Genomic DNA, 14,525 nt, shown 5'->3' with positions numbered 1-14,525 from the left:
ACACACACACACACACACACCCGCTAGCATTATCCAAAGAAGAGAATAAACAGGCACATGCTCCAGCCTGGAGCAGATGGTTGGCTACCTTTACTATGTGAGACCGGCAGTTGTCACAAATAAAAATGTACATCCTTGTTATCTTTACCAAAAACTGCACCCACTGTATAACCACTTTACTGCTCTCTGCAAAAAAACACATTTAAAAAAAAGATAATATTTAATGTTAGTATCAAACAAGAATCTTATTGTTGATATTTCTTAATTCTTCCCAACACCAAGCTTGCAAGCAGAATCAATTCATGGGGTTTGATAACCAAATAAATAGAGTTTACGTGTAACTATAGAGACCCCACTGGCATCCTGATGTAGACATACGTACCTCACTGGATGTTCTTTAAAGATACAGCTTATCTGGACAGACACAAGAATTTGAACAATTTGGATTAAATTAGCAAGAACCACTCCTACACTATGCCATGCTATTTATGATAATTGAATTTTTGTAATTTAGAAAAAGCAATAGAGAAAAACCATTTAAGATATAGCAGTAAACAATCATGGTCAGTCCAGTTTAAGGCTCGGAATTCTAGATGGTCTCCCATGGCAGCTCCGAGATACTTTAACTTTTAAAGGACTAGCAATGGCTATCATTTCCCAAAAACCTACTACCAGCTAGGCAGTCTGTCTGGGACTTTACAAGTTCTGTACCTGCCCATCCCTGTTTCACAGATGGAAGAAGAGGTCTGGTGGCCCCCTTCCAGCACTTGGGAACACATGAGGCTGATGAATGGGGTCCTCTCAATTCACTGACTATTCTTAAACCTTTGCCATATGATACCACTTGTCCATACGGGAACGTGGTGGGTGGGTGGGTGGGTGTGTGTGTGTGTGTGTTTGTGTAGGGAAGCCTAGGTGGCTCAGTCAGTTAAGCTTCTGCCTTCAGCTCAGGTCATGATCCTGGGGTGCTGGGATTGAGTCCCACATCGGGCTCCTTGCTCAGCGGGCAGCCTGCTTCTCCCTCTGCCTACAGCTGCCCATGTTTGTGTTCTCTCTCTCACACACACACAAATAAATAAATAAAAATCTTTAAAAAAAATAAAATAAATAGATCCCGTTTTGTTCAAAATTACATTTTCTTGCAAATATCAATGTTAATATGCCACAATGGTCCACAGGGGGAAATCACAGGTGTAGGGCCACCTAAACGTGCTTGAAGACGAGTCAAACAGAGGTGGCAGGCATGTGATGGGAGCTGTGGTCTCCAGGGAATCCACACTATTGTCAAGGGTGGATACCCTTGGAATCTCAGGAGTGAGTCCTAGCCAGCCCCATGACATCCTAAATACTGCCGAACAGTGGCCAAGCGGATACTGCAGGAGCACACTCTTCCCTGGAGGGCCACGCCTCCTGCCAGAAGCCCTCATCACTCCCTGGCCTGAGATGACAACCATCTCCACCAAGCTCTGGGACCTGCTCGGCTCCTGTGCCTGTTCCCACAGCGCAGTTCACACGGTTACGGGGCTCCGTGGGGAGCTATGTTTCCAAAGACTGAGAAGACAGGCCAGATACAGAATAGAACCCAGAATGGTCTAGATTTTGGATTTTGACCAGGGGCTCCTTCTTCCACATGGAAGGTTTCTAAATTGCTTCAACCCAGATTCCCAAGTTATGCACAGTGATAAACAGATGCCTGCTCTGTTTAATATCCTGTGTGTCACAGTCAGAAAGATTGCATCTCCTGCTACCAGCATTCCTGGAACACTGTGGCTGTCTCTCCTTTGCTCCCGGTCAGGGGAGCATTCCATCATAGGATGGTGCTCGGAGACCCCGCTTCCTACAGCCTGAGTCCCAGGAGTCACACTGTAGACTAGAAGGAGGTATGTTCCCAATTCATGGCTTCCCGCTTCACCACGAGCCAAACCTAACTTTTGAACCACCCTGTGTACTTGAGTTGAGCAATGCAATCTAGGACAAGGTTAGCCACAGGCCCACACAATCCACGTCATCCCCACTCTAATCAAGAATGTCACACTGCCATAAACACGAGAAAAAGCAAGACAGAAATATTAATATAACAAAAGAGACATTTTAGGAATAGGAAGAAATCAGGACAGTCTTAAAAGTAGGCCCAATTGGTAAGATCTGAAGGGACTCCAGATATTTCCAAATACCTAGAATTGCAAAAATCACCCTAGGAGAGTTATTTTGAAAGCCTTTTACTCTCAAAGATGAGATCCTTATTTAAAACAAAAAACTTCTGAAGGGAGCCCAGGAGAGCGACACCTTGATCAGGGGACAATTAGCCAAGAGCAAAGCCTTTCAGGAACCAGGCCCGAGAACTAAGAGACGGGGGGATGGGCTAGGAGGGGTTCCAGAGAGCCATGGACACAAACGGCTTCACCATCTTGGTAACAAGGGTCGACAGTCAGGGAGAACAGAATGTGATCTCCATGCTTGACTATAAAAGGCATAGAAATGAGGCCCAGGGGCATGTGACCCCCTTCTAAATAAAGATCACCCCCACACTGGGAGCAGCTGACCAGAGCAGGGGCCTTCCAGGGGAATCGAGACAAGCTCCTACCGACAACACAACACCAGAACCCGCTCGACGGATTGCCTTCTCGTCCACTGTCCATACGGCTGTCCCGGCTCCAGCTGGAAATGCAGGTCCCTCTCCTCATCCACCTGGGGCAGTCTGGAGGGCCGTAGCATGCAAGAACCTGGCGGCCGATCACACAGCATTTCACAGCAAGAAATACCCCTCCCTGGAAGCTTAAAACTTGAAGGCGGGAGGAGGAATTAAGAAGAAATAATGCATATCACGTGCATGAGGTCTCAGAGACACTGTGCCCCTCACCTCACCCCAATCCAGCAGGCGATTTACAAACACTTAAACAAGCCCCCCACCTGTCCCTGGCAGGCCAGATGTACCAATCTCAAAGAAAATGAGGAAGAAATCTCTAAGAAAATGAAGAAGGGGAACCATTCCACTGTGAGAAGGATCTGATAAACAGGAACAGGAGAACCTGTGAGGGGGATTTAAAAAAAAAAAAAAAAGGTAGAATTGTCTTTTTTTATGCTACCTGCCTTCACCTGAAGTCCCCAATCTCATCAGTGAGGTGGCCACGAAATGTTTTCCTTTTGTCAATAAAGGGAGCCACTTACTGCCTCCTCACGCAAAGGCTCCAATCTGCTCTTTTCCTGGTTTCTCATTTGGAAGGCAGTGGGAAATGCAACAGACTCCGGGACCGCTGTTTCCAGTCAATGCCCTTTTAATTGAAATGAGGCTGTACCACCAGCAAAGCCTGTTTCCAACACAGCCAGGCTTGCCACCTTCACGCATTTCCTGGCAAAGACCAGGCCTTCCCACGGGCAGTAAAGTGATTTGAGTAGATCCCAAGCTGTTGGGTTAAGAAGTACTTGGAGACACTAAGTTTAGTAGTAAGTTTTAGATTTTTTTTTTTTTTTTTTTTTTGGTTTGTGGGGACAGGGGAGATCTCTAGATCTGCAACCAAGTACCAGAAAGCCCCAATGGCAAGCGAACCCCAGACACCACTTAGGCAATTCACTGGGCAGGAAGAGAACCACAAGTCCTGCCAGAGGATCCACCCCCGTTCCCTCCCTGTACAGGTCGGCCTTCAGCATGTAACTGCTGAAAAAAGTAACGAACAGCGCTACAGGCCACAGCTCAACTTTTAAAATGATCCCCGTATTTCTCCACCATCTTCGGCCTTGAATCACTCTGACAAGGGCAGGAGAGAAAGGAGCCACTGCCGGCCACGGCTGACCCTCCCTGCCAGTGAAGAGCTGGAGACGGTTTTGGTGACAGCCCTCCTGGGTAGCAAGGACCGACCGGGAAGATTACACAAGAAACATCCGCATTTCACAAGCCTTGAATCTTTTGGCTTGCCGAGGACTGTCATTACACACTGATCTCTGCTCAAGGGGGGAAAGAGATCTTCCTGACCATAAATCTTTCACAAAGCAGGTGCCGCACTTGCCCCTGGGGTGACAGCCACGCTCTCCAAGACTCGGAGAGCACGCCCAGAATTTACTCGGCGGTGCAGAAAGGGCCGCTGCCAGGTTTCTCTGCGGCAAGAAACAGCCCACCGGAGTCTGCAGAGTCCCAGAGTCCTCCGCCAACGGACACGGAGTCTGCCGGTGGGGGTGGCCAGCTGGGCAGCCCAGAAGCACCATCACGGGCCAAGGATACTGCAGGCAGAAGGCAGGGAGGTAGCTTGTCGGGGGCATGGCCCAGTTTCATGACAGCTCATGGGCTCCTACTACAGGATTTGGGGGGTGGGGTCGCTATCAGTCAGAGTGTAGGTTAGGGAGCTCACTGAGCCCAGGCACAGGTGCGAGGAGGCTGGAGAGAGGCCATGTCACTGAAAGGACAGCAGGGGATAGCAGATTTGAGAAACATTTGGGACAGAAAGGGCTTGTCGTTCAATTGGAGGAGGAAGCATCCAGAGGACCCCTAAGTCTCTCACATGGGAGCGGGAAGCACAGGAATGCTGCCCCTGCAGGGGCGGGGGAGGGGGACACAAGAAAAACAACGGGTACAAGTGAGGAGACAGAGAAGCCCGGCAGACACTGAGACGCACACGGTTGTGTGCACGGGAATGGATTTGTGGGTCTGGGGCTCACAAAGAGGTCCAGGTTGGAGATGATATTTGCAGGCCAGGTGCAGACAGAAGGATGCGGAAGCACCAGAAGGGACATCCTGGGAGAACAAGGACAGTGAAAGGGGGTCTAGGATGGAAAACTGGAGACCGCCAGGTATCAAAAGACTCAACCAAGGAAAAGGAGCCAGCGAAGAAACAGCTGTAGGGACAGGGAGAGAAGGGCTAGCCGCGGGCAGGGGAGGAGGGCTCACCAGTGCCGAATGTCAGGGATACCGGTTACATTTTTACTGCAAGGAAAATGCTGTACACAACTTTTTTAAGGGTCAGTCACTTTTTAGGAGTTAACTCAAGCCTCAATAAAACCACCCCTCCAGGGGCGCCTGGGTGGCTCAGTCGGTGAAGCGTCTGCCTTCAGCTCGGGTCATGATTCCGGGGTCCTGGGATAGAGCCCCGCATTGGGGTCCTTGCTCAGGAGGGAATCTGCTCCTCCCTCTCCCTCTGCCCCTCCGCCCTGCTCATGCTCTCTAATTTAAATAAATAAACAAAACCATCCCTCCAAGTCATAAGACAACAGAGAAATACGAAATGTACAGGGAACCCATAAAGTCATCATTTCCTTAATGGGGCTATGAAGCTGCCTGCCACCACACAGTCATGATAGAAAAGAAGGAGTTTGAGGGAGAGCATCAAGTAAAAACTGCATAGCGGCACTCCATAATTGAGTGTTTCTCCGTTATGTCAAAAATTTCACACACATCCTTGATCTGACGTAGCTCTCCAGATGCTCTCCCTCCTTCCGTAGGCAGCCCTGTGAAGAACAACTGAATGGGATTCTTCCACACTTCATCATTTTAAATGGCCACCTTAATGCCATGTGCCCTTCACCTGGCTCCTTGAACAGTTCGTCAGCATCCTGCTGGAGAGGGGTAGGAACATCACAGTACTGCAGTGCTCAGCGAGAGACATAATGGGGAGGAGAATGCATGGCCATAGGGGGAATAGGGGGAGTACTGTAAAGAGAATGTGAGCCCCACCTGTAATTTCAAATGCTCTAGTAGCCGCATGAAAAAAAAGAAACAGGTGAGGGGCGCATGGGTGGCTCAGTCAGTTAAGCGGCTGCCTTCTGCTCAGGTCATGATCCCAGGGTCCTGGGATCTAGTCCCACATCGGGCTCCTTGCTCAGTGGGGAGCCTGAGTCTCCCTCTCCCTCTGCCTGCCGCTCGGCCTACTTGTGCTGTCAAATAAAAAAAAAAATCTTAAAAAAAAACCAGGTGAAATTAATTTAATAACATAGCTTACTTAACCTAGTAGGTCCAAATAATTATCATTTCAAGACAGAGTCAATATACGAACTATTAAGGAGATACCTTATTTCTTCTCCCCTCCTACTACTTCTTTGAAATCCAGTGTATTTTGCACTTAAAGCGAATCTCAATTTGCACCAGACCACAGTTCAAGCATGCAGTAAGCCACATGTGGCTAGTGGCTGCCACACCACCCAGCTCAAGTCTAAAGGGACTCGATGTAAAGGGAGAGTTCCAATTCAATGGGAAAATCTCTAAGAAACCTGCCCATGCTGGAGTTTTCCTGAAACTCCGAGATGAAGGGACGACAGTTTCCTTGAACGCTGTTCGTAATTTTCAATAAATACTCCCTTGTAAAATCTCAGAAAAACGTCAGCAGGGCTGAGACAACTGGCAGGGGAGAAGGCTGCAGGGTGTGGCCTTGGGGAAGCAGGTGTCCAGCCAACAGGCCTGTCCGCATCAGCCATACCAGCACCAAGGCCCAGTTTCTAATAACCCTTTCTTCTGGGTTTTTTTCCTTTTTTTTCTGTTTCTTCTGGTGTTTTTCCTTTTTTTTTTTTTTTTAATACTCCAAGAGCCCTCTGAGAAAGGCAGGATCTCTCCCAGATGAAGAAACAGAGGGCCAGGCAATTTAAATTACTTGCTCATTCCTGGTCGCAGCTACCAGACCTGGACTCAGAACCCAGGCCTCTCCTCTGCTCCCGGCTTCTTCAACAACCAGCTGGTCAGAAACAGCCAAAAATCCACAGTGAGGCCAAAGTAAATATCATCTGAATCACTGAACAAGTGGCCACCTAATGACATTTTAAATAACACCTCCCTTTTGTATAGAGCTTATGAGTTTCCAAAGCGTTTTGTGCACACGTTTGGTTGCCACTAAGGAATGATATGGGACTGCCCAAAGGAACATTCTAAAGATGCCCAACTCCGGCCCAGAAGGACTGGCTGGTCCAAGGTCACCCAGGCCACTTAATACCGCATCCAACATCTTCCTTCCCACTATACACAATGCCTCCCCAATGACGCCGTTTTCTTTTAAAATAAAATTTTAAAATGACAAGACTACTTAAAAAAGGTATTTTTGTTGTTTTCTCAAAACCAGTGGGTAACCTAATGATACGGTACAGTTTTAATCAATCACAAATGGGACTTTAGTACAGCACCTTCCTCCAACCCGAGCCAACAGGGACTCTTCGAGAGGCCTGAGGGCGTTCTTGGACATCCAACATCCTGGTTACAGCCAACGAGGAGACCCCTTCCCCTATTAATCAAATGTTCACGGACACACCTGTGGAATGATAGCATAAAAGTGTGTGCTGGGTCAAAGAAACCATCCTTTTCCCGGCTTCCACCCTGGCTGGACAGAAAGAACAGCTACCTGTGGGGTCTGGCCTTTGATTTGTTTATTTTATACACTTCATGGTTTAGGCAAGCCTACCAATTTGGGATTCCTTGGCTCTTCATGACTAGCTAGAATACATGAGCTCCTTGGGTCTTTAACTGGGCCAACCATTAAATAATAGCTATTTATAGCTACCACACTGACTTCTAAACCAGGGAGAAGAACCTTCCTGGCCGACATACCTAAATGTTGCTGAAAGCAACACGGCAAAGGCCCAGGCTTGCCTTTTAATACCAAACAACCTCGGTCTCCAGGTAACTGATCACAATAATTCAAGAGTTTGGTTATACTCAAGAGAAAAATAAGCCTGTTGTCGATAAATAAGCAGCTTCAAAACATCACCCCAGACCCTGGAGAGCAGTGAACACATTTCAAAATTCTTTCACTAGGCGATTTCAGGAGATCTGGACAACTCTTTGGAGGAAAAAGGTAGAAAAACAGGAAATGGAAGCCCGGGTGTAAAAATGCACCCACTACACAGCTACTTGCAGGTACAGCCTGATTCGGGGATTCCTGGAAACCGGGCCAGGTCTCTCCCGCCTTGGCGAGGTGCTCCATCATAAACCGGCACACCTCAGCATCATGACCATCCCTGGGGACCAAGGATGGGGTGCGAAGTCCCCACTTTCACAGCATGTGATCGCATTTTGACTTTCCCTTAATGCAACCGTATTCCAAGTAGGTTCATATTAAGGAAGTCCCACCATACCAGAAAAACATCTTTTCCCGCAAAGGATGAACGAGTCGATACATAAGCAGCCCCTGACTGCTGGGACTGAGGCACCTCCAAAGCACACCAGGTCAGCTTTTGCATCAGAATCCAAAGCTCAAGGGCAGCAAACTCCTGGCCCAGAGAGGTGGTGGATTATTTCTAGGACACGACGTGGAGGCTCTTGACGGCAGCCACGCCTCAGTCCTGCATTCCCTGAGCTCCCCGGATGCAAAAGGAAGCCAACCAAGACCCCCGCCTGCAGCCCGCAGGTGGCCTCACTCTCAGTGCAACACAACCACACCCTCCCAGCAGAACCCCCAGCGGAAGCACGCGTTCGGAAGAGGAGGGGGGGCGAGGGAGAGCAGGAGGGGAAAGAGCAGCAGAAGGAAGCCCCAACAGCGTCATCCTTACTTTTCTGGCAACGGTTTGTAGTCCAGCAACGATAGTTGTACTCATTGTTGATGGTTGTCTTCTCGCACAAGGGCTTCTCCTCCATTGTCCCCGGACACAGGTCCCCGCATTCCTTTGGGGGTTTGTTGCCCACGATGTAGTTATTGGACACGGCATCCAGGATCAGGGACCAGTCCACCGTGGAGAGGTAACAGAGGTCAGCATTCTTCTCAATCCTGATGGCCCCCCGAGTAATGTTCCTCAGATTGTAAAGCCCAATATCCTTGAGATTGGTCATCTCAAAGATGACCAGGGCGTAGTTGTAGAAGAGCTTCCAGCCGCGGATGACCGTGAGGTTCGGGAAGAGGTCCCCGAGGCTCTCGAGGCCGGCCACGCGGAACAGCAGCAGGTACTCGGTGATGACCGTGAGCTTGGGGAAGCGGTAGCTGCGGTAGTCCTCTGCCTTGGAGATGAGCAGGATGTGGAGGTAGCCCTCGATCACCGTGCAGTTCTCCAGACGCTTCAGCTGCTGATAGTCGTTGCGGATGTCGATGCCCGGCCCACAGACTGAGGGGAGACAAGAGGGCAAGGGCGGGACATGTCTGAGTTACAAGGAAATCGTTTTTAGAACTATTTCCCAACCCACAATATGGCCAGTTTTCAGGACACCTATAGTATTATGATGAAGGAAAGAAGACTCCGTTCTTCGCTGCAGACTAACGTTAGGTATCTAGGCTGTCAGGTGCCATTCACGAAGTGTCTACACTGGGCCAGATGTCGTGAAACACACTCAGTGACCACAGGAGATGTCATCCCCATCCTACTTATGTGTAAACCACAGCTTAGAGCCCAGGGTCACACAGGAGCACGGACGGAGTCAAGGTTACACAGTCAAGGCTCCACAGCTGCCAGGATGCAAACTCCCCATGCCTCCTGCACAGCCCCGGTGCCCAAGTCTGAACCAACAACTCAGCAGCCAAGACACAACAACTTACTACTGCATCCAGCCTCAAGGACACCGAGCAATAACGTCTACACTGGAGAACCGTCACCGTGACTTACAAAGTAGGGACCCAAAGAAGCAAGTTCTCACGTTTCTCGCTACCATCTGACACGAGCCAGGTGGCCTTGTGTTCTTCCCCAAAACAGTATGAATATAGATACAAAGCCTAATTTAACAGAAAGACAAGAATGTGTGATTTCTATGAATAAAAGAGGTATGCCATCTCAACTTCGATAAAATATTTTATTAAGAAAACAAGCTTCCTATAGAAAGGTTTGGTAAAAGATAGCAAAAAAAGACAGTAAAAATCATCAATATCTCAGCATCCAAAGATAATCACTATTGGGGCACCTGGGTGGCTCCAAGTTGGTTAAGCGACTGCCTTCGGCTCAGGTCATGATCCTGGAGTCCCAGGATCGAGTCCCACATTGGGCTCCCTGCTCGGCAGGGAGTCTGCTTCTCCCTCTGACCCTCCTCCCTCTCGTGCTCTCTCTCATTCTCTCTCTCGCAAATAAAAAATAATAATAATAAAATAAATAAATAAGATAATCACTATTAACAGTGTCTGTACCACTGATCCTTTCTCTAGAAGTAATTTAATTAAGGTAAAGGAAGTCAGACAAGAATATCTTCCTGCACTTAATATAAATATTTTACCAAGTCAATAAATGTCCTTCTATGTTACCACTTTAAGGAGATCGTAATTCTAGGGTACGAATATCCACCATGAGTTCTCTTATTTTTTTTTTTAATTTTTTTTATTTGAGAGAGAGAGAGAGAGAGCATGAGCAGGAGGAGGAGCAGAGGGAGAAGGGGAGGGAGATCATCTCCGGCTGACTCCGCACTTAGTGCAGAGTCCAACGCGGGGCTTGATCCCATGACCCAGAGATCATGACCTGAGCCGAAACCAAGAGTCAGACGCTCAACGACTGAACCACCCAGGCGCCCCTAGTTCTTTTATTTTTTTAAACCAATCCCCTATCGTTGGATATTTAGTTTTTCACATCATAAACACCACTCCAGTGAACATTCTCGGCAAATATCCAAGACTATTTTCTTGGGATAAATCTCTAGAAGTAGAATTGCTGGACCAAGGCATCTGCAGATTTGAAGAGCTTTTGATACAACAGGCTCAATACTGGAAATTTTATTTTTTAAAATACTAGACATGTCCACAGACACAAACCTTGGTTAATATCCTTTCTTATGATTTAATAATCTCAAGCCTTCCATTAAAACTTCTCAGAGTCAAGTTTTCTGATTGATGTAATTCATTAATTTCTGGAGCACGCAACATGTATGATGCTGTAAGAGATGCAAAGACGCCAGGTCTGCCCTCTGAAGAGGCTCGTGGTGAAGGCCAGGAGCTAAGACCCATGACAAACAATCTCCGTATGAGGCAGAAGGTGGTCAGTGCACACTGAAAATCCACTCTAGATGTGAATGGAACTAAGCAGGACAGACAGGGGGTAGCCTTGGAGATTCCTGCAGAGAGAAGGTCCTTTCTATTGCAGCACCCAGGAAAGCTCTACACGTGCCCTGGCTCCTGTAAGATGGGTGGGATTTAAAACTTGGGTATTAAGGGGCCCCTGGGTGGCTCAGTTGGTTAAGCATCTGCCTTCAGCTCAGGTCATGATCCCTGGGTCCCGGGATCAAGCCCCGCATCGGCTCCCTGCTCAGCAGGAAGTCTGCTTCTCCTTCCAACCCTCCCCCCTCTCGTGCTCTCTCTTACACTCTGTCTCAAATAAATAAATAAATAAATATCATTAAAAAAAAATAAAACTGGGTATTAACATTCCAGAGGCCAGAGGAAAGGGAGAACAAGATATATTCGAGGGACAGCAATGCTGATGGCCAGGGATGTAGAGAAGAGCAGAGGAAATGAGTTTGGTAGAGTCCAAGTCATAAAAGGTCACAGGTGGGGATGGAAACTTTCATCTCAGGAATAAGCCCCCTCTCAAGACTCTTGAGTGTGAGAGAAGTCCAAGGGAGGCCTTTTTTGGAGGAATATTCTGGTATATAAGACAATATAAGACAGAATCAAAGTGGAGCAGGTGAGGGAAAAGGGGAGAAAGGTCCAGCAGGGCTTAGAGCCATCGACAAGAAATGGACAGAGAATGGCAGGCAGGGGATGGGGTCCGGGGAACCCAAGAACTGAGGAGCAGGCCAGGCTTGAGAACCTAGAACCTGAAACCTCATTTGGTCCAATTCCCTTCTTTTACTGGTAAGAAAATGAAGCCTCTACAACAGAGAAGAGAATGGGAGAAACCGGCACTCTTAAGAAGCTCTGAGAACATTCCATGCCGGACAAAGGCTGTGAAGGAAGCTTTGTTTCATTTTGTTTCACCTCATGTAATGCTTTCAATAGTACCTCACACTACGTAATATCATCGCCACTTTGAAGGTGAGGTAGCAGATTTGGAGAAGTGAAGCCATCCTTCACAGTAAAACTTGACACATGGTTTCTGGATAGTCCCAGCTCTTAGCATCCTCACCAACTGGTTACCTCCAAACCACTCCAATGACGCTTCTGCCCCAATCATGATACCGAACCACTCTTTGCAAAGCCCCTGATAACATTATCCAAGCCAATGACCGGTCCCTGTCCTCATGTGACTTGACCCTTTCAGCCACTTCACATTGCCTCCTTCTCGAGGCCTGATTCCACACACCACTTGCCCCTCTTCTCCTACCTGACCTCTAAATGCTGACCTCTGGCCTCAGCCTCCCCCTCTCGGTCCTCTCATGTGGACAAGTGCCACCCATACCCTGGATGATTGTCAAACGCATGTCATTGGCAGCTCTAGAGTTGCACATCCGTCTGCCTACTCAACATCTCCATTTAGGCGTCTATAACTCACTCTCTTCCCCCACAAAATCCACCTCCTGCGCTTGGTCGGTGACCCTCCCATTCTCTGAATTGCACGTGTCGAAAATCAAAGGGTCATTCCTGATTGTCGTCTCCCCTTACACTGCACATACCCAGTCGTCTTGGGCCTTGTGCTAACCGCAGTGTCAGACAGAGAGGAACACGCTTTATGTTCTCACTTACACGTAGAATCGAAAAAAGCCAAATGCATAGAAAGATGAGTTAGAATGGTAGTTGTCAGGGGCTGGGAGGTGGGGGAAATGGGGAGGTGTTGGTCAAAGGGTACAAACTCTTAGCTCGAAGATAAATAAGATCTAGGGATCTAAGGCACAGCGTGGTGACTAGAATCGACAATACGGTATTCTTGGAAGTTGTTAGAGTAGTAGATCTTAAATGTTATCTCCACACACACACAAATTATACTGATGTAAGAGGATGGAGGTGTTAACGAACTTTATTGTGGTAATCATTTTGCAAAATATACATGTATCTAATCATCACATTGTACACCTTAAACTTAAATACATAAACGCTAATAATATCTCAGAAAAGCTGAAAAAAGAGTCCTCTTGGCTCCAGCTTCCAAGCCTGTGGGGAGCTCCCCTGGGGGAGCTGACGCCCCACTTCTTCAGGTCACTGTTCCCCGACCGGCCTGTTCACTTCCCTCCCAGTGCATGTCTGCCCTCCTCTGGCCCTCTTCTCAGCCCGGGGTCTTTCCCTCTGGTCTCTCCCCCTGCAGTGTCGGCTCCAGGAGGAGGGAGAATTATTGTCAATCTCCCCCACAAAGATGCCCCCAGGGCCTGAAGCAGTACTTGGTGCCTGGTGCGCACACCATTAATTCACATGTAGAATGAATGGATTGCACCACAATCTCTACTGCTCGAACCCTGACCTGAGCCACTGTCATCTTTAGCCTCGTCTACAGCAACACCTTCCCCATGGTCCAGCCTCTGTCCCCCAGTCCGTCCCTGACCCAGCACCACTTCAAAGGGGCTCATCCCTATCAACTTCTACCTCAGCTGCTAGAATGTTCTTGCTTCGCACATTGCGGCCCCCAAGCGCCTTCTCTCCTCATTCCCCTGCTGTCTGGGGTGGCTTCCCCAGTCACATGGATGCCCCCCCATTCTCATCCCATGGCTCTGCATTCTGTCACCTCATCAGAGCTTTGAGAGTTCCCCTCAGCTGCACCCCCCCATCTCCCTATTTTACCATTTTCATAGCACTTTTCACGTGTGAAAAGTGTCAGGACCTGAAAGGATATATGAGTTGAATGATCACTGTCTATTACCCTCACTGAAATCAGAGGCTCTGTATTGTTTGTTTTCTGCCTGTCTCTCATGCCGAACATCCGGGCATACAGCAGCTTCTGTAAAGACGTGCTGCCTGACTGGGGCCAAGGTGAGCCTAAGGTGGAATGGAGAGAATAAAGCATCTATCAGATATTTGCCACCAGAGTACTCTCAAAACCAAGAAATATCACCCAATGATGGCTTCAGGTCAGTGACTCATTGTGGAAGTCTCTTTTACTTTTGTACTATTCATATTTTCCTAGGCCCAGCCTAAAGTTTTATATTCCTGCTGTGTCATCAGAAATTAAGTATATTAGTTTGCTCTTAAATGATAAACAGAAGTTTTCTACAGAGGATCACTTGGATGCAATCTCTTATTGCATCCAATGTGTGTTTGATCACATTGTAAGGCGTTAGGGCAACAACTGTTTGCTATCCTTTCCCACAGACCAGAAAATTCAATACCCAGTGAAAGAGCAAGAAGACTCATAACCAAAGTTTGCCAAACTTTTATACTGTAATCAAAACAGACGCTAGGAAAGAATCGGCTGTCCTCTGTCTCCCACTCCCCGGCCTGTGCAGACCACTCAGTTAACAAGCCCCAGAGCTGGAATGGATGGATTCTTCAAGTGAAAGAACTGCCTCCACACTGGACACTTTCCCCCATTCAGAGAAGAAAAGAAAAAAAAAAGTAGGAAGAAACTAACCACTTATTCCTGAAGAGAAGACAAGCCCAAGCCACAAAGTGCGAGGCAGGACCCGGCCACCAGCTGTTTTGGATTCTGTAAGTGATACCGTCGGCCTTTGGGGTATTTTGTGATAGGAACAGAAAAAGGAAAACCCAGCTGGACCAGGAATGATAACATAGTGTTCAAAAGGCACAAGCCACAAACAGGAAAGAGAATACAACATGCTTCATCGGTGCCGT

At 47.9% G+C, this 14,525-nt stretch overlaps 1 protein-coding gene across 2 annotated transcripts in view; it reads right to left on the bottom strand.

Moving 5' to 3' along the window:
• IGF1R (insulin like growth factor 1 receptor) overlaps window positions 1-14,525 on the bottom strand; it is a 298,451-nt gene that overhangs the window by 232,843 nt on the left and 51,083 nt on the right. For both annotated transcript variants that reach the window (XM_035024043.1, XM_035024044.1), the window contains exon 2: window positions 8,458-9,003. In XM_035024043.1, coding sequence (XP_034879934.1) covers window positions 8,458-9,003 — 546 coding nt within the window. The remainder of the gene's footprint in view (window positions 1-8,457; window positions 9,004-14,525) is intronic.

This window comes from Mirounga leonina, unplaced genomic scaffold, assembly GCF_011800145.1.
Source record: "Mirounga leonina isolate KUSES-001 unplaced genomic scaffold, KU_Mleo_1.0 Mir_178, whole genome shotgun sequence".
Taxonomy (NCBI): domain Eukaryota; kingdom Metazoa; phylum Chordata; class Mammalia; order Carnivora; family Phocidae; genus Mirounga; species Mirounga leonina.
Note: the sequence above shows the minus strand (reverse complement) of the source record. Positions and strands in the feature narration are given on the sequence as shown.